The sequence below is a fragment of the Cervus elaphus genome, chromosome X, assembly GCF_910594005.1.
Source record: "Cervus elaphus chromosome X, mCerEla1.1, whole genome shotgun sequence".
Taxonomy (NCBI): domain Eukaryota; kingdom Metazoa; phylum Chordata; class Mammalia; order Artiodactyla; family Cervidae; genus Cervus; species Cervus elaphus.
In genome coordinates, this window is record NC_057848.1 from 105741615 (window position 1) to 105764911 (window position 23297).

At 37.8% G+C, this 23297-nt stretch overlaps 1 protein-coding gene across 2 annotated transcripts in view; it reads left to right on the forward strand.

The window, feature by feature from the left end:
- Positions 1–7659: 7659 nt before the first annotated feature.
- Positions 7660–23297, forward strand: part of MAGT1 (magnesium transporter 1) — a 47065-nt gene continuing 31427 nt past the window's right edge. Inside the window, exons 1-2 of one of the 2 annotated variants that reach the window (XM_043896345.1) lie at positions 7660–7943; positions 22929–23098. In XM_043896345.1, coding sequence (XP_043752280.1) covers positions 7842–7943; positions 22929–23098 — 272 coding nt within the window. In that variant the 5' untranslated portion in view covers positions 7660–7841. The remainder of the gene's footprint in view (positions 7944–22928; positions 23099–23297) is intronic. The other variant, XM_043896346.1, reaches the window with a different exon arrangement.

The following is a 23297-nucleotide window of genomic DNA, read 5'->3' on the forward strand; positions in this document are numbered from 1 at the left end:
AGATTTGATGAAATCTCTCGCGAGACCTGTAAAAACCTATAGAATTTGTCCTCTTTACCACACGCAAAGTACACGCCTTTTGGGAAATGTAGTTTCGCGATTCATAAATGACTCATTAGGGTATTTATTGAACAATGAGAAAATCGCTGGTCTTGAAGCCAGGTTTAGGGCTCTTTAGAGGAGAACTGAGACATTAATCTTAGACTAGTCATCAAACGCATAAACTTCAAGGTAGTGTTCAGAGGCTTGAGCTTGTATCTCGCTCCACACTAGCCAGTATTTTCTGTTCACTCCAAACTTCCTTTGTTTCTTTAATTTTTTGCTTCCTAATACTACCTACTAATATTTTGAATTTTGAAATGATTTTAAGTTATGAGGGACGTTGCAAAAACAGTAAAAGGAATTCTTTTCATTTTTTTGACTTCAAGATAGTCTATTTTTTTTTCTTTTTTTTTTTTTTTTTGCCTTTTTTTTTTCCATTCATCTCTATTAGTTGGAGGCCAATCACTCCACAATATTGCAGTGGCTTTTGCCACACACTGACACGAATCAGCCATGGATTTACATGTGTTCCTCATCCTGAACCCCCCTCCCTCCCCATCCCATCCCTCTGGGTCATCCCAGTGCACCAGCCCTGAGCACTTGTCTCATGCATCCAACCTGGACTGGGGATCAGAAAACAATAAAAGGAATTCTTAATACGTAGAAAAATCTATGATAAAGCAAATTTAACAAATTGTTGATCGTAGAGTCTTGGCTGTGTGTGTTCAGAATACAATTATTTCAATATTTCTGTATGTTTGGACATTTTCATAATAAAATATTATCAAAACCGTGTTTCTTATGTCTTTTGCATGGCAGGCAGTTGCCACCTTTAGTCTCCTATAACTGAAGAGCTCCTCTGCTGTCTTTCATGGTATTAATTTTTTTTCTTAAGTTTCAGTTCAGTTCAGTCGCTCAGTCGTGTCTGACTCCTTGTGACCCCATGGACTGCAGCATGCCAGGCCTCCCTGTCCATCATCAATTCCCAGAGATTTCTTAAACTCATGTCCATGAAGTCGGTGATGCCATCCAACCATCTCATCCTCTGTCATCCCCTTCTCCTGCCTTCAATCTTTTCCAGCATCAGGGTCTTTTCCAGTGAGTCAGTTCTTTGCATCAGGTGGCCAAAGTATTGGAGTTTCAGCTTCAGCATCAGTCCTTCCAATGAATATTCAGGACTGATTTCCTTTAGGATTGACTGGTTTGATCTCCTTGCAGTCCAAGGGACTCTCAAGAGTCTTATCCAACACTACAGTTCAAAAGCATCAATTATTCGCCGCTCAGCCTTCTTTATGGCCCAACTCTCACATGCATACATGACTACTGGAAAAACCACAGCTTTGACTAGACAGACCTTTGTTGGCAAAGTAATGTCTCTGCTTTTTTTTTTTTTTTTTTTGTCTCTGCTTTTTAATATGCTGTCTAGTTTGGTCATAGCTTTTCTTCCAAGAAGAAAGTGTCTTTTAATTTCATGACTGCAGTCACCATGTGCAGTGATTCTGGAGCCCCCAAAAATAAAGTCTCTCATTGTTTCCATTGTTTCCCTGTATATTTTCCATGAAGTGATGGGACTGGATGCCATGATCTTAGTTTTTGAATGTTGAGTTTTAAGCCAGCTTTTTCACTCTTCTCTTTCATTTTCATCAAGAGGCTCTGTAGTTCCTCTTCACCTTCACTTTCTGCCATAAGGGAGATGTCATCTACATATCTGAGGTTATTGATATTTCTCCCAGCAATCTTGATTCTAGCTTGTGCTTCATCCAGCCTGGCATTTCACATGATGTACCTTGGTGGCTCAGACAGTAAAGAAGCTGCCTTTAATGCAGGAGACACAAGTTTGATCCCAGGGTCAGGAAGATGCTCTGCAGAAGGTAATGGCAACCCACTCTAGTATTCTTGCCTGGAGAATTCCATGGACAGAGAAGCCTGGTGGGCTACAGTCGATGGGGTTGCAAAGAGTCGGACACGACTGAGCAACTAACACTTACTTACTCACTTACTCTGCATATAAGTTAAATAAGCAGCCTTGTCATTCTCCTTTCCCAGTTTGGAACCAGTCTGTTGTTCCATGTACAGTTCTAACTGTTGCTTCTTGACCTGCATACAGATTTCTCAGGAGGCAAGTAAGGTGATGTGGTATTCCCATCTCTTTAAGAATTTTCCACAGTTTGTTGTGATTCACACAGCCAAAGGCTTTGGCATAGTCAATAAAGCAGAAATAGATGTTTTTCTCGAACTCCCTTGCTTTTTCAATGATCCATCGGATGTTGGCAATTTGACCTCTGGTTTCTCTGCCTTTTCTAAATCCAGCTTGAACACCTGGAAGTTCTCAGTGACATACTGTTGAAGCCTCACTTGAAGGATTTGGAGCATTACTTTGCTAGCATGTGAAATGACTGCGATTGTATCATAGTTTGAACTTGCTTTGGCATTCCCTTTCTTTGGGATTAGAATGAAAACTGACTTTTTCCAGTCCTATGGCCACTGCTGAGTTTTCCAAATTTGCTGGCATATTGAGTGCAGCACTTTAACAGCATTATTTTCTTACTATAGGTAAGTTTATTCTCTCTATTTTACATATGAAGGAAGTGAGTACTGTATCAAGATTAGGTAATTTTAAGCAACTGAACAGGTAATGGACCTTCTGACTCTACAAGTTTGTGCTCTGTAATATATTTGAAGAGTACAGGCCAGTTATTTTGTAAAAGTTCCCTCAACTTTTGTGTACTTGATGTTTTGTAATTAGATTCAGTTAAGGCACTTCTAACAGAAATACTACATAACAAATGTGTTTTCTTAGGGTGTCTTACCAGTAAGCCTATATATAATATTCATTTGTCTCATTTTTTAAATTTTAATTTTTTTTATTTTTTATTTTTGGCTGTGCTGGATCTTCATTGCTGTGCATGGGCTTTAGTTTCCGTGAGTGAGGTTGAATGGGGGCTAGTCTGTAGTTGCGGTGCACATGCTTCTCATTGTGGTGCCTTCTCTTGTTGCAGAGGGCTCTAGGGCGCTCAGGTTTCAGTGGTACAACACTGGCTTAGTTGTCCCGGGGCAAGTAAAATCTTCCCCAAGCAGGGATGGAACCCACATCCTCTGCATTGCTAGGTGGGTACTTAACCACTAGACGACCTGGGAAGTCCTTCTCTCATTATTGATAATGCCAGCTTTAATCATTTGGTCAAAAGTGTGGCCTCCAAGTTTCTATACTAAAAAGTTACTGTTTCTCTCTTTCCAATTATTAAGTAATATGAGAATACATTGAGACTATGTGTATATCCTATTCTTTATCAAACTTCCATCCACTAGTTTTTGTATTCATTGATGATTTTTCATCCTGGATGAAGCACTATCTGGAATCAAGATTGCCGGGAGAAATATCAATAACCTCAGATACACAGATGATACCACCCTTATGGCAGAAAGTGAAGAAGAACGAAAGAGCCTCTTGATGAAAGTGAAAGAGAGTGAAAAAGTTGGCTTAAAACTCAACATTCAGAAAACTAAGATCATGGCATCTGGTCCCATCACTTCATGGAAAATAGATGGGGAAACAACGGAAACAGTGAGAGACTTTATTTTCTTGGGCTCCAAAATCACTGCAGATGGTTACTGCAGCCATGAAATTAAAAGACGCTTGCTCCTTGGAAGAAAAGCTATGACCAACTTAGACACAGCATACTAAAAAGCAGATTACTTTGCCAACAAAGGTCTATCTAGTCAAAGCTATGGTTTTTCCAGTAGTCATGTATGGATGTGAGAGTTGGACTATAAAGAAAGCTGAGTGCCAAAGAATTGATGCTTTTGAACTGTGGTGTTGGAGAAGACTCTTCAGAGTCCCTTGCAGTGCAAGGAGATCAAACCAGTCAATCCTAAAGGAAATCAGTTCTGAATATACATTGGAAGGACTGATGCTGAAGCTGAAACTCCAGTGCTTTGGCCACCTGATGTGAAAAACTGGCTCATTGGAAAAGACCCTGATGCTGGGAAAGCTTGAAGGCGGGAGGAGAAGGGGTCGACAGAGGATGAGATGGTTGGATGGCATCACTGACTCGATGGACATGAGTTTGAGCAAGCTTCAGGAGTTGGGATCAACAGGGAAGCCTGGTGTGCTGCAGTCCACTGGGTCACAAAGAGTTGGACACAATTGAGTGACTGAACTGACCTGAACTGATGATTTTTGCCTAAAAGAATTATTAGTATGAAAGTTGCAAAATGATGATTTTTCTAACTCTATCATTCCTTCCATATTTAACACCAGGTATTCTCTTGTAAGGAGAAATTTTATCTTCTACCCTATTTATTTGCTTCTTATCAGTGTGGATTCATGGATTCCAAAGGTTATAATCTATTGCTATCATCATTTGTTTCAAGGCTCAGTAGTCTCAGATGTAGTCAGTAGGATTTCCTTCTGACTTATATAAGACATATTGCTTAAAATTGCTTAATCTTGATACTGTACTCACTTCCTTCATATGTAAAATGGAGAGAATAAGCTTACCTATAGTAAGGCTTATATGTCTTTTTTTTTAGGTCTCCATCATTTTCTTTTTTGAGGATTTCTTTATTTTCTGACACAAGGCTTATCTTGTACTTTCTTTACCCCAGCACTGGAATATATTTTCCTAAGGAGCCTTGATTTCTTTTAGGGATGGCATTTATCAACCTACATCTGGCATTAGGTTTGCTCATTTGTATTGGAGTGTCATTGCTTCTAGTCATTTCAGTTAATAGAGCTAGAAATATATGTTATGAATGATAAATTTATGCAAATACTGCCAATTCCAGTCCAACCCCCAGAAATTCTTCTTCACTTTTCCTTATTTCATATTTGTATCTCCCTTCTTACACAGTGAGAACCCTAGCTCTCAACGTCAATGTTTTTACATATTACATTATATATATTTCCAGATTTGTTATATCACTACGAAAAACAAATCTACTTAGTAGAGTTTAAGATTTGCTTGCAGTTATTTTTTTTTCTTTAGACTAATAGTATATAGTCAAAGTAGTGTGTTCACAAATTATTCAGATTAGTTCTATTTTCTTTAGTGCAGTTGTTTTTCTTTTGAAATAGAGTTGTACTCTCTTTTTCCTGTTTTGTATTTAATTTCAGTTTTTTAACCCTTTCTTACTGATGTGATTTTTAAATGTTTATTTTTAATTGTGGTAAAATATACATGACATAAAATTTACCCTTTTAACCTTTTTAAAGGATACAGTTCAGTGGTATGAAGTACATTCAGATTGTTGTGTAACTATCACTACCATTCGTCTCCAGAACTTTTTTCATCTTGCAAAACCACATGATTTGCTCTTATATTTTATTTTAAAAACATTAACATTATTCCAAAAGTCAAAACTACAAACTGGTATACTTAGAGAATCGTCATTCCCTTCCTTAACTGTTCCACTCCATTTCCTCCAACTCCTGTAGGAAACCAATTTCATTAGTTTCTGATTTAAGCTTTCTGTGTTTTCTCTTGCGAAAATGGTTAAACATGTATATATTTTCTTATTTCATCTTCTATTTCATACACATGTAGCATAACATGTACATACTTTTGCATTGGGCTTTTTCGCTTTAACAATAGATCTTGAAAATCCATATCATTTACACAGTTCTTCCTCATTTCTTTTCCTTACAGTTGCGAAAAACTCCAAGGTATTTATGTTCTATAGTCATTCTCCTACATTTGAACATTTAAGTGGTTTTGAGAATATTTCAATTACAAATAGCGCTGAAATTAATAATTTTGTGCACATATATCTTCTTCTTCTTTTTTTTTTTTTTTATATATCTTCTTCTTATTGGAGCAGATCCCCAAAAGTGGGATTGCTGAATCAAAGGATAAATGTATTAGATATTGTTAAGTTATCCTCCATTTTGCATCGCTACCAGCAATGATTGAGGGTGCCTGTTTCCTCATAGACTCAATGACAGCACATATAGAACTTTGCCAAAATGATAGTTGAGATTTCTCTGTGTACTTAAAAACCTTAATTTTTTATTTGTTAAACTTACATGCAGTAAATTTCACTCTTTTTTTAGTGTAATAGTCTAAGTTCTGACAAATGCAAACAGTATGTAACCACTCCAACAATTAAGGAGAGAAAGGTTGCACCCTCACAAAAAATCTCCTTGTGTGGCCCTTTTGTAGTCAATCCCTCTCCCACCTCCAGTCCCTGATAGCTACTGATCTGTTCACTTCCTAGAATGTCACATAAATGGAATGATATGGCATGTCCAAGTGTTTTGTTTTTTTTTGTATTTTTCACATTATGAGTGTCTCTTAACGTTTTAATTTTTTTTCACCTCTCTATATCAAATGAAATCTCTTCAGAACCAGCTCTTTTCCCTTTCATGCCCATCTCTTTGTCTCTCCAGCTTAATGAAATTATTTTCCTCTGTGTGTGTGTATGTCCCACCAGGGCCTAAAAGAATGGTCATATGATATTCCAAAGCATGAAAATAAATCCAAATTACAAGCGATTGATTTTGTTGGTGGTTTTCCTCTTGAATATATTATTCTTCTTCAATAAAATCATTCCAGTTTTACAACTCACTATGATAAACAGAATTGGGACAAATAAATGGAAAGTTCTGCTATGTAGGATATTTGTTATTTTTTAGAAAAGGGATTTGGATATTTAAGACAACCGATTATGACACAAAAACTTTAAAAAGACCTAAGTGCTTTCTTACAACCTTAGTGTGGCATCCACCCCTCAAACTAATGACAAGTAAAAAAAAAAAAAAAAGCATTTGTTGTCTATAATCAAAATTTAACTCCTTGTTGGTGCCTGCCTCATACATCTAAAATATTGCCATGAATAAGCACTTTAGAAAATAACTTTTAACATCTGCTCTGTTCAGCACACGTGGCACTGTCTTAAAAAAAAAATCTCCTTCAGCAATATTGTTTTTCCTTTCTTGCTTTTTTACCTTTTTTGGATTTGAAACACTTTGGAGGCCAAATGACGGGCTTGGGATTGGTGTCATCAATTATATGGCTGGGCAAAATTTTTCTAGACTAGTACATGAAACAGGTGGGTTTCTTTTTTTGAAATTAATTTAGTTTTTTCTTTATTTTTGACTAGGCTGAGTCTTTGTGTCTGCCTCTCTGGGCGGGGGTGGTGAAAGAGGCGGGGATGTCGGGCGCTTTCTCTGGTTGAGGGGAGCGGGGCTACTCTCTAATTGCGATGCCCTGTTTCTCATTATGGTGGCCTCTCTTGCTCTGGAGCACGGACTCTAGGGCCCGCTGGCTCAGTAGTTGTGGCCTGGGGCTTAGCTGCCCTCGCAGTATGTGGAATATTCCCAGACGGGGTAAGATCAAACCATGTCCCCTGGATTGGCAGGCGGATTCTTAACCACTGGACTACCAGTGAAGTCCGGTCGATTTCAAAGACTTCTAGAAGAAACTGAGGAGAAAAGATCCTCTTTTATCTCCAACACGGAAAAGCCGCAATGCTTCACAACTGCGCAGGCGCGTTTCAAGAGCCTACACCCGCCATCTTGACGTTTAATGAAAGGGGTGGTCCATCACCCTTAGCGGACCAATGTAAAACCTCCAGATTATCGTTTTTGTATTGGCTAACGGAGACCAATTAGAAGAGAGCCGTCTTTTAGCGGGCGTTTGGCAGTACAGCGTCGTGACGTTTTGTGAGGGGACTACCAACAGGGCTGAGCTGGGCCAATGAGAAGGGGAAAGGGGGCTGGTTTGCCTGTTCTCACGCCCAACCAACCCTCAGACCCAGCCCTAGGAAAGTTTCCCTTCTAGGCGGGAGAGAAGGCTAACATGGCAGCGCGTTGGTGGCGTTGGTATGTCTCTGCAATCATGGCGGTGGCACTGCTGCTCGTTTTCGGGGTTCCCTCAGCCTCTGCCCAGAGAAAGAAGGAGGTGAGGACGCTGTTTCCAGCAACATGGGCTTTTCCGAACGAGAGGGGCTTGAGAGAATCTGTTTTGTTCTTCCCAATCCCTTTCCCCGCCAGTTCTGTGTCTTTGGTGGCTTCAGTTCTGCCGTTTTTAGAATTGTGGGGTTCGCAAGAGAAGAAACCGTAACACTTTGTCTTCTGGGATTGTCGAGTCTGAGAGTGGGGCGGAGTAGGTGACAGCCTGGCTTCTGTAGGCCTGTGGATAAACAAAGCTACGAATTTTGACACTTCTTTGAATATGGGTCCCATCAGGTGGTGGAGGGAAGTTCGACTTTAGGTTCAAGGGGTAGAATATCTGACTCTGTTGTCAATAGATGTGACTTCATTTTAGACATGTAAGAACTATATATTATGTAGCATTTTCACTTCAGGAATGAGAGGATTAAACAGAAGAGCGGAGCTATGTCAAATTTTTTCATTGTCCAAAAAATTGAAAACAATTTCAGTTCAGTCGCTCAGTCCTGTCCGACTCTTTGTGACCCCATAGACTGCAGCATGCCAGGCTTCCCTGTCCATCACCAACTCCCGGAGCTTACTCAAACTCATGTTCATAGATTTGGTGATGCCATCCAACCATCTCATCCTTTGTTGTCCCCTTTTCCTCCTGCCTTCAATCTTTCCCAGCATCAGGATCTTTTCCACTGAGTCAGTTCTTCGCATCAGGTGGCAAAAGTATTGGAGTTTCAGCTTTAGCATCAGACCTTCCAATATTCAGGACTAATTTCTTTTAGGATGAACTGGTTGGATCTCCTTACCGTCCAAGGGACTCTCAAGAGTCTTCTCCAAAACCACAGTTCAAAAGCATCAATTTTTATGCGCTCAGCTTTCTTTACCGGAGTGAAGTTCTTAAGCCATTTTCAACCATTTACCAAATATCAAGCGCGCCAGCCATTGTTCTGGGAACTTAGTATACATAAGTGAACAAAACTAAGGTCCCTCCTTGTGGAATTTACTGGCTTTGACAAGTGGAGGAGATACAATGTTCTTTACTCACTGTTAAGCAATCCAAGGTGAGGATTTTTAACATTATTGGTTTGAAACATTTGTGACTTAGAGCTGTTTGCTCTTAAGAGCTTTACAAATTACTAGCAATTGTTTATGCACTCTAATTTTAGAAATGAGGAAACCTAAGGCCTAAGCTTACATGATTAACCGTTGAAGAACAAAGACTAAGATCTTTGGTTAGTCTTATGCTATTTCCTGTACATTTTATGCTTCCTTTTGTACACAATACCTGTGTGTGCGTGCCTGCTAAGTTGCTTTAGTCGTGTCCAACTCTTTGTGACCCCATGGACTGTAGCCCACCAGGCTCCTCTGTCCGTGGAATTCTCCAGGCAGGAATACTGGAGTGGGCTACCATGCCCTCCTCCAGGGGATCTTCCCCACCCAGGTATTGGACCCCTCATTTCACATGCACTTTTAAAATGCCATTTAATCGGCTCAGATGCTTGTCAACTTGAGCTGAATTTTAAAAGAACCTGCCTTCTCTGTTGCTGAATATTTGTCCTATGCCATAAAAAAGGTAGCATATTAAAACGAGTTACTTATTAGATTGGCAAAAAGTGAAGTTAAAAATATACAATATACAAAGTGTACAAAATGAGCAAGCTCCTATACTGGAGCTAGAAATCGATGGGCTTTTTAAGGAGGATTCCAAGCCATTTTTTACATGGAAAACAAAATGTAGAGCAATACATAGTTTTATATTCTGGAGACCTTTTATGTTAAAAAAAAAAACTACAAGTTATGTATACATAGAAAGAAAGCTTTGTAGGAATATAGAACAGTGGCTACTCTGGATAGTTGGGATTGTTCATTAGGGGAAGACTAACTTTTTACCTTGTATGCTGGTATTGTCTACATTTCTACAACCACTACTTACCCTTTTTAAGTAAAAAAGTGTAGATTTAAAAAAAAAAAAAGTGTAGATTTTTAATAACCAGTATTTCTACTAATTAAATTATTTATTCATTTAACCTCCCACTAAACTAGAAGCAGAAGAGCCTAGCAGGGGATAAAATACATTTAAAAGGGATCAGCAATGAATTGTGCACTTTAAAATTGTTAACATGGTAGGTTTTATGTTATGTGAATTTTATCTCAATAAAATTTTTTAAGGAATCAGATTCTAACTCTCCTCTCACCATGCCCACTGTTCAAGACTGTTATTGCTCTTGCAAATTTATTGCCATAACTGTCTAACTGATCATCCTTGAACTCATCCTTCATAGTGTTGCCAGAGATGCTAAGGAGAAAAACTGAAAACCAAAAGGTTAGAAAAATGTATTTTGCAAAGTACAAAAGAACTTATATAATCTGTTTCTTCGCAGACACATCTCAATTCAAGCTCCTCCCTATACTGGCTGCAAGTCATGTGGGATCTTAGTTCCCTGGCCAGGGATTGAACCTGGGCCCCATGAGTGAAAGCACTGAATCCAAACCTATGGGCTGCCAGGGAATTCCCTGGAAAAGAGTGAATGCACAAAGCATACAGAAACATTAAAAAATGGTCTTAATAATGCTAGGATGGCAGATAGTTTTCCCTCTTTTCTCAGTTTTCAAAATACTGTGTAAATTTTTTTTTTTTTTTTTTTACTGTGTAAAATTTTAAAGAGCATGTATGTTAATGTAATCCAAGTGATCTTTAGCCAGTTACTCTGAGTCTCATTTTCCTTATCAGTAGAATGGGAAAATGCCTATTTATTTTCATATTGTGAAAATTAAAGGAGATGGGGCCTGTAAAGTGCCTAATGTAATATCTGGCATGTAGAAGACATTAGATGAATATTAGAAAATAAAATAATATTGTGTTCCTCTGCAGTATACATTTTTAAAAATTTATTTGGCTGTGTTGGTCTTAGTTGTGGCCTGTGGGATCTCCATTGCGTTATGTGGGATCTTTCATTGAGGCAAATGGACTCTAGTTGTGGGAGCTGGCTCAGTAGTTGCGACGCATGGGGCCAGTTGCTCCACAGCATGTAGGATCTTAGTTCCCCAATCAGGGATCGAACCCACATCCCCTGCATTGCAGGTGTATTCTTAATCACTGAACCACCAGGGAAATCCCAATATGAAATATTTTTCAATTGATCTTTTTGTGTCAAGATTTTATGAAGAATATTCAGAAAATAAAATTATCTGCATATTTTGACAAGGCAGGCAATACTGAAAAAACTTCTGTATTCTCTGACATCGCTTTGAGAACTGATACATAAAAGTGTCACATGCACAAAATCCCAGCAATTACTTAGAAAATACCTTATTACCAAGAACCAAAGGCTCAATAGTATTGCAAAACAAGCAACTTGAGACATCCTCCAAAAATAAAACATCTAGTGGAATATTTTAGCCCTATCCAGGAAATGTGTAAACCGAGAATGGAGCAGATAGCATTTAAGGATTACAAATACTGTCTTCTCTGTTCACTGCCTTTCTCCTTCAGTCATTATCTGCCAAATATGTTTCCAGATCTGTTCAGTCTCACTCTTAATTTAAGGATAGAATTGGAAATTTATTCCTTAACCAGGAGTTTTTTAAACTAACATTTGTAGACTAGTGGATTATTAGGAAAGCTAAAAATCAAGAATTTTTATGAGTAAACCCTGATGGTCTAGAACACAGATACAATGAAGTAAGTTTTGAGTGAAAAGGATGTGCATATTAGAGGAATTCAGACCAGTGATGCTTAGCTTTATTCTGAAATTTAAAAGTAATCTTAATGGCAGGATCAGAATTTAAATGATAGTGAATTCTTATATGCCATCTTTGATAAGTGATATTCAGTGATATGAGAATTTGTGATTGTTAAAGCTTAATCTTCTTTGCTAGAGCTAATTGAGATATTATGCAAGGAAGTGGAATAAAATTAAACTGTTGTCACTGCAATTTCTTATACTTCTAAAAGTTTCATTATACTTGATTATTACTAACAGGATTAGAGGTATTAATTGACTTCTTGTTGGTGGGATTATTTTGTGGCCATACTAATTTACACATTTCAAGAGGAGAGAAAGACTTTAAGCTTACTTAACTTTGTTGGTATTATATTTTGGTTGTGAATATTATCACTTTTCTGTTTATTTGAGTACTTGAAAGTAATGTACTCCAAGAAGGGGAGAAACAAATCTAATGTTTTTTCATAGTAAACTTTTGTTTTGAATAAATAGATCCAGTGCAAATTTTAAAACTGGATGGATATATTTTCTCAAATGTTTTTTTAAAACAATTAGTGGGAAAAGTATTTGAAATAGAGTTGGTTCCAAATCAATTACTACTTTGAGTTGCTGAGTTCGGTTGATAAATCTCTTACCTTCATGTACTATCATTCTTGGAAAGTGAGTTTCTTACTAATGACTCTAAAGTATTAAATAGTAAGTAGAAGGACCTGAAGGGCCCAGGTGACATTTTAACTGTTTATGTTTTAAATATATATATGTGTGTGTGTGTGTATTTCTTTTTTTTTTTTTGCTGTACTGAGTCTTTGTTGCTGCCTGGACTTTTTCTCAAGCTGTGGAGAGTGGGGGATACTCTCTAGTTGTGCGTGTGGGCTTGTCATTGCAGTGGCTTCGCATTACAGAGCACAGGCTCTAGGGTGCACAGGCTTCAGTAGTTGTGGCAAGTGGACTCAGTAGTTACAGCTCCTGGACTCTAGAGCACAAGCTCAGTAACTGTGGTGCACAGGCTTAGGTGCTTCCTGGCATGTGGGATCTTCCCCAACCAGAGATCAAACCCGTGCCTCCTGCATTGGCAGGATGGATTCTTTACCACTGAGCCACCAGGAAAGCCCCTTAACCATTTACTTTTGATTCTTATGACTTTGAAAGATAAAGGAATATCTAGAGAGTGATTAGTGGGACTTAATGTAGAGGCTATAGGAAAACGAAATTTTTGTTTCTGAGCCATAGCTTTCAGTAACAAACAAAGGGCTCTTAACAATGGATGAGAGGGACCCCTAAGGAAGAAGTTTCTTCATTACTAGAGATTTACTCCAATGAAGAAAACTGTTAACTCAAATATTAAAAAAAGAGATATTCTTTTATAAAATCAAAAAAGATGAGAGGAGTAGTAAAAGAAGTGTCTAGGAATTATTAAGGCATTATATGTGTTATATTTGAGTTATCTTGACTATATCACATTCTTCAATCATTTCAGAAACATCATGTGGAGGTTTATTTTTAGGAATGGTGTATTTTTTCCTATTGTTTATAACTTAAATTGCTTAATGCTTGTTTAATTTGTGTATATAATTGCATAAAAATTATATAACATGGGATCATTGCTCATAAGAATTTTTTTAAATATAAATTTATTTATATTTAGTAAATAAATGTAAATCCATGACTGATTCATGTCAGTGTATGGCAAAAAAAAAAAAGTCATTCCAAAGCAGTAAAGATTGTAAAGAGCAGGAAAAAAATAAATAAAACAAAACAAAAAAAAATATAAAATAAAATATAAATTTATTTATTTTAATTGGAGGCTAATTACTTTACAATATTGTAGTGGTTTTGCCATACATTGACATGAATCTGCCACGGGTGTACATGTGTTCCCCATCCTGAACCCCCCTCCCACCTCCCTCCCCATCCCCTCCCTCCGGGTCATCCCAGTGCACCAGCCCTGAGCACCCTGTCTCATGCATTGAACCTGGACTGGCGATTCATTTCACATATGATAATATACATGTTTCAATGCCATTCTCCCAAATCATCCCACCCTCGCCCTCTCCCACAGAGTCCAAAACACTGTTCTATACATCTGTGTCTCTTTTGCTGCCTAGCATATAGGGTTATCATTACCATCTTTCTAAATTCCATATATATGCGTTAGTATACTGTATCACTCTGTATAATAGGCTCCAGTTTCATCCACCTCATTAGAATTGATTCAAATGTATTCTTTTTAATGGCTGAGTAATATTCCACTGTGTATATGTACCACAGCTTTCTTATCCATTTGTCTGCTGATGGACATCTAGGTTGCTTCCATGTCCTGACTGTTATAAACAGTGCTACGATGAACATTGGGGTACACGTGTCTCTTTCAATTCTGGTTTCCTTGGTGTGTATTCCCAGCAGTGGGATTGCTGGGTCATATGGCAGTTCTATTTCCAGTTTTTTAAGAAATCTCCACACTGTTCTCCATAGTGGCTTACTAGTTTGCATTCCCACCAACAGTGTAAGAGGGTTCCCTTTTCTCCACACCCTACCAGCATTTATTGCTTGTAGACTTTTGGATAGCAGCCATTCTGACTACCTCATTGTGGTTTTGATTTGCATTTCTCTAATAATGAGTGATGTTGAGCATCTTTTCATGTGTTTGTTAGCCATCTGTATGTCGTCTTTGGAGAAATGTCTGTTTAGTTCTTTGGCCCATTTTTTGATTGGGTCATTTATTTTTCTGGAATTGGGCTGCAGGAGTTGCTGGTATATTTTTGAGATTAATTCTTTGTCAGTTGCTTCGTTTGCTATTACTTTGTCCAATTCTGAAGGCTGTCTTTTCACCTTGCTTATAGTTTCCTTTGTTGTGCAAAAGCTTTTAAGTTTATTAAGTCCCATTTGTTTATTTTTGCTTTTATTTCCAATATTCTGGGAGGTGGGTCATAGAGGATCCTGCTGTGATTTATGTCGGAGAGTGTTTTGCCTATGTTTTCCTCTAGGAGTTTTATAGTTTCTGGTCTTATGTTTAGATCTTTAATCCATTTTGGGTTTATTTTTGTGTATGGCGTTAGAACGTGTTCTAGTTTCATTCTTTTACAAGTGGTTGACCAGTTTTCCCAGCACCACTTGTTAAAGAGATTGTCTTCTCTCCATTGTATATTCTTGCCTCCTATGTAAAAGATAAGGTGTCCATAGGTGTGTGGATTTATCTCTGGGCTTTCTATTTTGTTCCACTGATCTATATTTCTTTCTTTGTGCCAGTACCATACTGTCTTGATGAATTGCTCTTAAGAATTAAAATGTAGAACAGCAGTACTGAAACTTCAATGTGTACAGAATCACTTTGGGTACATGTTAAAACTCCATATTCTTGGAATCCACCAGAAGCTAAAGAACCACCCCCTCCCCCAGAAAGAAAATGAGAAATCACAGCCTTAATTAAAGACTTAAAGGCATCAGAGATGGTAAGTGATGTACTATCTCAGCCCTTAATGCCAGTTAAAAAAAAAGACTAATAGGAACTGAAGTCTTATAGCAGCTTATTACCAGCTGATTGCAGTTGTTACTCCCAGACATTGTGACTGCAGGTAAATCCATTACACAGTCTGATGACAGTTGGTATACAGTCTTAGACATCACTAACACCTTCTTGTGCCATCTTACTGACATGTGAGGATCAAGGTCCGTTCATATTCAGGTAGCAAGGCCTCCTGTATATGTTTATAGTCTCCCCTGGGAGTACCAAAGCTCTCCTGCCATTTGCTACTAGTTGGTGAGTCAGGGTTTAGCATAACTTCCTCTCCCCTTCCATGTTTATTTATTTATTTATTTTTCCCTTCCATGTTTAAAGCATTCACTATATGGGTGATGCCTTGTTGGCAAATAAAAGCCTCAGTGTCAATGATTGATGGTAGTGCTGTCTTACCACAGAAGTAGCCAGGAGCAGTAACTGATAAACCCGACAAAATTCAGGGGCCTGCTCACCAAGCAGTTTCTTAGAACTAAGTGAATGGATTTATAACACTCAATTCCTATTGGGTTCATGGAAAAACATCTGTGTTTTTGGCCCACCAAACCAGACAGGAAACTCAGCACGTTACAGACATATGTCTTACTCAGGCATGCTGCTAGGTCTTTTATATCAGCTAACCTACTAATCAGCATCCTTTGAGTGGGGCTTATGTAGATCTACTGAATCAGATTTACTGGAGGATGAAACCTAGAAGTCTGCACTTTTAATAGGCTCCTTTACACTAGCCACACTTTGAGAAACACAGGCCTAGGAAGTTTATTATCTGTCGTGCTAAGGGCTTGCTCCAGGAAGTTTTTACTTACTTTTATTACCAAATCTTTCTTTTACGTTGTGTTCTGATCAGTAATTAATAAAAATATTTTTGAATACATAATAAAATTATAAAAGCTTGAGTTGAGCTGTTAAAATCCTTTTCAGTTTAGAACAATGTTTCTCAATGAGGGAGTGGAGAATTTTACTTCCCAAGGATTACCTGGCAATGTCTGGAGACATTTTTGGTTGGTGGCAGCTGGTGATGGTACAGGCATCTAACAGGTAGAGGTCAGGGATGCTGCTTAATAAGCAATGTGCCAGACAGCTCCCCACAACAAAGAATTACCTGGTCCAACATGTTAGTAATGCTGCTATTGCTTGATTTAGAATGATCTGTTTGAATCCTAGCTTTGTGTCTTACTAACTGTGACACTTTGTTCAAGTTACTTAACCTCTCTGATCTTGTTTGCTCAACATTTAAATGAAATAAAAGTAGAGTATTTAACCTCATTGTGTTGTTGTAAGGATTTGTGACCCCATGGACTGTAGCCCGCCAGGCTCCTCCGTCCATGGAATTCACCAGGCAATACTGGAGTGGTGGGTAGCCATTTCCTTCTCCAGGGGATCTTCCCAACCCAGGGATGGAATCTGGGTCTCCTGCATTGCAGGCAGATTCTTTACTTGTCTGAGCCACCAGGGAACCCTCCCATTGAATTGAATATTCGTTCCGTAAGGAGAGAAGTTGCTGCCTGACACATACATGGAAGGCATTCCAAATAGTAGCTTCTATTTTCTCAATAAAACCCATTCAAGATAGGCTTACCTTAAGACATATTAAATTTTTAAAGGTTAGATCTTTGTGAATAAGGATTATAACTTTTAATTATCATGCTCCAAGCTATGTTTATGTGCTTTTTTTGTAGAAGTTTAAAACTAGTTCATATTTTGTTGTGATCTGTCTTCAGTTCATTTTTCAAAAATGAACTCAGAAAGTAATTAATTGCCTCTGTATTAAGCAGTGCTTTGAGGTGATAATCCCATTTTGTTGTTGTTGTTGTTGTTCAGTCGATGAGTTATGTCTGACTCTTTGGGAACCTACGGACTGCAGCATGCCAGGCTCCTCTGTCCTCCACTATCTCCCGGAGTTTGCTCAAATTAATGTCTGTTGAGTTGGTGATGCTATCTAACCATCTTATCCTCTGTTGCCCTCTTTTCCTTTTGACTTCAGTCTTTCCCAGCATCAGGGTTTCTTCCAGTGAGTCAGCTCTTTGCATCAGTTGGCAAAAGTATTGGGAGTTTCAGCTTTGGCACCAGTCCTTCCAATGAATATTGAGGACTGATTTCCTTTAGGATTGACTGGTTTGATCTCCTTGCAATCCAAGGGACTCTCAAGAGTCTTCCCCAGCACCACAGTTCAAAAGCATCAATTCTTTGGCACTCAGCCTTCTTTACAGACCAACTCTCACAACCATACATGACTACTGGGAAAAAAACATAGCTTTGACCAGATGGACTTTTGTTGGAAAAGTGATGTCTCTGCTTCTTAATACTGTCTAGGTTTTTTGTAACCTTCTTTCTAAGGAGCAAGCATCTTTTAATTTCATGGTGGCAGTCACCATCTGCAGTGATTTGAGAGCCAAAGAAAATAAAATCTGTCACTGCCTCCACTTTTCCCCTTCTATTTGCCATGAAGTGATGGGGCCAGTTGCCATGATCTTAATTTTTTAATGTTGAGTTTCAATCCAGCTTTTTCACTCTTCTTTTACCCTCAAGAGGCTCTTTAGCTCCTCTTTGCTTTCTGCCATTAGGGTGGTATCATCTGCATATCTGAGGTTGTTGACATTTCTTCTGGCAGTCTTGATTACAGCTTGTGATTAATCTAGTCCAGCATTTGGCATGATGTACTCTGCATATAAGTTAAATAAGCAAGGTGACAATATACAGCCTTGACAAACTCCTTTTTCAATTTTGAAATAGTCGGTTTTTCCATGTCTGGTTCTAACTGTTGCTTCTTGACCGGCATACAGGTTTCTCAGGAGACAGGTAAAGTGGTCTGGTATTCCTATCTCTTGAAGAATTTTCCACAGTTTGTTATGATATGATCCATACAGTCAAAGGCTTTAGTGTAGTCAGTGAAGCGGAACTAGATGTTTTTCTGGAATTCCTTTGCTTTCTCTATGATCCAACGAATGTTGGCAATTTGATCTCTGGTTCCTCTGCCTTTTTTAAACCTAACTTATACATCTGGAAGTTCTCAGTTCACCTACCGTTGAAGCCTAGCTTGAATGATTTTGAGTATTACCTTGCTAGCATGTGAAATGAGTACAATTGTATGCTAGTTGGAACATCCTTTGGCATTGTCCTTCTTTGGGATTAGAATGGAAACTGAACTTTTCTAGTCCTGTGACCACTGCTGAGTTTCCCAAATTTGCTGACATATTGAGTGCAGCACTTTGACAGGATCATCTTTTAGGATTTGAAATAGCTCAGCTGGAATTCCATCACCTCCACTAGCTTTGTTTGTACTAATGCTTCCTAAGGCCCACTTGACTTCACACTCCAGGTTATCCATCTCTAGGTGAGTGACCACACCATCATGGTTATCTGGGTCATTAAGACCTTTCTTGTGTAGTTCTTCAGAGTTTTAAAGTGTTTGTAATTCCTTTGAACTAATCTCTTCTACTTGGTAAATTACTTAGGGATTGTAAAGCCAGATATCTGGTCTCTCCAGTCTGTTAATAAACAGAAAGAGGAATATCACAAAATTTTACACAGACCTATTTGAGACTTTGTTTAAGAAGACTCCACCTGTTTATTGCTAATTCAAAGCACATTTTTTTTATTGGAATGGTCATGTATTTATATGACTGAATAGAGACAGACTATATGAAACTATATCTGCTGTTGCTTTACTTTTTCTTTTCTAAAATAGCTCCAAATAGAATCTGTAGTTAAAGATAATAAAATAGCCAAATTATGTTTCAATTTGCTGGTAACTGTCAAATTTAATTTGAAATATAAAGAAATTGATGACTGCTTTAGAATATTGAATGCATATTTTTAAACTGTGAACTAATATTGTTCTCTCAGCTAAGAGTATCATTAATTCTGTATCAAATAACAATTCATTTGTTTTGAAAAACTGAGTTTAATCTATGCAGCCTTATTTTAAATCAAATATCCTGTTCTTGACAATTTTTTGCAACTAATTCTATTGTTGAGCTAGACTCCACCACTTGTTCCTTATCCTGTCTGCCTTCTGTTTCACTCTCTTCCACTGTCTTTACCACCAACCTGTTTCCTTTTTTAAAAAAATTGGAGTATAGTCGATTTACAATGTTGTGTTAGTTTTAGGTGTACAGCACAGTGATTCAGTTATATATATATATATATATATATATATATATATATATATACAGTATTCTTTTTCAGATTATTTTCCCTTGTAGGTTATTACAAAATATTAAGGATAGTTCCTTGTGCTACAGAGTAGGTCCTTGTTGGTTATCTATTTTATACTATGTGTATGTTAATCTCAAATTCCTAATTTATCCCTCCCTCACAGCCTGTTTCCTTAGTATCATTCATTGTTCCACAAGTCTTGTTAATTATTTGTTATACCAGTCTTTTGAGAGTGTATCTGTTTCTCTGTGGGCTTGTTAAAGACTATATTCATTTTTCCACATGTGACATATTCATTTTGTGACTCCTACTGGAATTATCTTTTATCTGCTAAAAAACTATTTTCATTAAAATTTATTTATTTATTTTTTACTGCACTGGGTCTTCTCTAGTTGTGACAAGTGGGGACTGCTCTCTCGTTGTGGTATACAGGCTTCTCATTGCAGTGACTTCTCTTGTGGAGCATGAACTCTAGGGTGCACAGTTTTCACTAGTTGTGGTACATGGGTTTGCCCCATGGCATATGGAATCTTCCTGGACCAGGGGTCAAATCGAACGTGTGTCCCCTGCATTGGCAGGCAAATTTTTAACCACTGGACCATCAGGGAAGTCCCAGCTGCAAAACTATCTTTCTATGCTATCTTTCTCTATTGTTGATAAAAGTGTACTCAGGAAATAAATATTTTTTTCAGTATTGGTTGAATTCAGACATGCTTTATTTTTTTTAACAACTTAATTTTTTATTTCCCAAAATATCATGAATAGATTCCTAATCCAGTAATTATAGACATAAATTATCGTATTTTTTTCATTTATTTTTATTAGTTGGAGGCTAATTACTTTACAATATTGTAGTGGTTTTTGTCATACATTGACATGAATCAGCCATGGATTTACATGTATTCCCCATCCCGATCCCCCCTCCCACCTACCTCTCCACCCGATTCCTCTGGGTCTTCCCAGTGCACCATACGATAACCCTATATGCAAAACAGAAAAAGAGACACAGATGTACAGAACAGACATGCTTTAAAGGTCAGTCAGTTCAGTTGCTCAGTCTTGTGAGCAATTGTGACCCCGATTCTTTGTCACCCCATGGACTGCAGCACACCAGGCTTTGCTCTCCATCACCAGCTCCTGGAGCTTTCTCAAACTCATGTCCATCAAGTCAGTGATGCCATCCAACCATCTCATTCTCTGTCGTCCCCCTCTCCTCCTGCCTTCAATCTTTTCCAGCATCAGGGTCTTTTCTGATGAGTCAGTTCTTCCCATCAGGTGGCCAAAGCATTGGAGCTTCAGCTTCAGCATCCATCCTTCCAGTGAATATTCAGGACTGATTTACTTTAGGATGGACTGGTTTGATCTCCTTGCAGCCCAAGGGACTCTCAAGAGTCTTCTCCAACACCACAGTTCAAAACCATCAATTCTTCAGCACTCAGCTTTTTTACGGTCTAACTCTCACATCCATACATGACAACTCAAAAAACCATAGCTTTGACTAGATGGACCTCTGTCAGCACAGTAATGTCTCTGCTTTTTAATATACTGAAGAGACTTAGCATGCATACAGTGACGTCTGTCTTTCAAAGAGTGCTGTTTCTCTATTAGATTCCTGATCTACTTTCAGATGAAAAGGCACATCCTAACGTCTGTTCCTTGATGATTGAGTTTAATGGGAAGGAATTGTTTTTACAGTTTGAATGCCAGTGCCCTCACCAAAGTTTAGTGTAAATAATGGGAAATGTAATTGGTCAGATGCTTCTGAATAGTGAACCACTCCACAATTTACCAACCATTAACAAACATACCCCTGTCTTGTAAAGAAGAACAAAACCATGAATTAGCATTAACCCTGCACTGAGATTCTTGTCTTCTGCACTTCTTTTTTTATCTTTTCCCTTCTTACTACTTTTGCAAAGTATGAACATAAAGGTAGAGGTGAGAGGAATGATAAATGAATATGATTGCATTTATTTCCAACTGAAATTCTCATTGACTAACCATGCTTCTTTTCCATTGCCTCATGATGACTAACTTATAAAAAGAAACAAGCAAAATTTAGCTCTTTCTTTGTATAGACATACATTTTCATTTCTCTGAGATGTATGTTTGGGAATGCAGTTGCTGGATTATATGGTTAGTTCCCTGATAGCTCAGTTGGTAAAGAATCCGCCTGCAATGCAGGAGACCCTGGTTTGATTCCGGGGTGGGGAAGATCCTCTGGAGAAGGGATAGGCTACCCACTCCAGTATTCTTGGGCTTCCCTTGTGGCTCAATTGATAAAGAATCCATCTGCAATGCAGGAGACCTGGGTTTGATCCCTGGGTTGGGATGATCCCTTGGAGAAGGAAATGGCTACCCACTCCAGTATTCTGGCCTGGAGAAATCCATGGATTGTATAGTCCATGGGGTTGCAAAGAGTCGGACATGACTGAGCAATTTTCACTTTGACTTTGACAAGTCACTTGCTTAATTTTTTAAAGAAACTGCCAAACTCTTTTTCAAAGACTGTACCGTGGTATATTCCTACCACCAATGTAGAGGAGAGACCCAGTTTCTCTACATCCTTGCCAGCATTTGGTATTGTGGCTATATTTTATTTTAGTAACAGATGTGTATTGATGGCTCATTGTGCCCTTAATTTGCATTTCAGTAATGACTGATGTTGAACATCTTTTTGTGTGTTTATTTGTCATCTGTAGATCATCTTTGATCTAGAAGTCTCTTGATGTCTTGCCTATTTTGTTTGTTTTTCTGAATTTTGATGGTGTTAAAATATATTCAAACTACTAATCTGTTTTAGGTGTGTAGTTTCAAAATATTTTCTCTCACTCTATAGCTTGTCTTCATATCCTCCTTACAAGGTCTTTCACAGAGCAAAAGTTTTTAAGTTTGATGAGGTCCAGTTTCTTTCTTTTTCCTTTTTGAATCATGCTTTTGTTGTCACGTCTAAGAGCTCTTTGCCTACCCATTGATCCTGAATATTTTCTCCTATTTTTTCCTAATTTTTAATAATTTTCATTTTTACATTTAATTTTGTGATCCATTTTTAAATTAATTTTTGTATAAGGTGTGAAGTTCAGTTTGAGGTTCTTATTTTTGACTATGGATATCCAGTTGTTTCAGTACCGTTTATTGAAAAGGCTGAGTTAATTTTGTACCTTTGGCTATAATTGTGTAGGTCTATTTCAAGGTCTTATTTCTGTTCCATTGATATATGTATCTATCCTTTTATCAGTATAACCCTGCCTTGCTTACTGAGGCTGTATAATAAGCCTTAAAATTAGATAGAGTAGCTCTTCCCACTTTCTTTGGAATCATTGGCCAATGAAAATTTTTATGATTTTTATCTTATTTTATTTATTAGGAAATAATAAGTCATGCACATAAAAATGTAGTATATGCTTAAATCTCATCATGAAATAATATAATTTTAAGAATAATTATCATCATCAGGCCCAAGTACCAATTTTAATTTTTAGTTCTCTTATATTTTTTATGTACCTCGGCTTATTAGTCTTGGTTTTCAGTTGCCCAGTTAAAAGAAACTTTAAATTCCAAGTTGAGGGTATTAATGGCATGCTTTCTTTATCTTTTTTTTTAGATGGTGTTGTCTGAAAAGGTTAGTCAGCTGATGGAATGGACCAATAAAAGGCCTGTAATAAGAATGAATGGAGACAAGTTCCGTCGTCTTGTTAAAGCCCCACCGAGAAACTACTCCGTTATTGTCATGTTCACTGCTCTCCAACTTCATAGACAATGTGTCGTGTGCAAGTATGAACTTTCAACTACACTTTAAAAATTAAATAACCCAAAAGATTTTAACCATTTTTCAATCTCAGAAGAATAAGATTAGTTCAGTGGGTACATAAACAATTAATGTGTATACTTTCTTAGCGTGTCTATAGTAACACATAATGTGCTGTGCTTAGTTGCTAAGTCATGTCCAGCTCTTTGTGACCCCATGAATTGC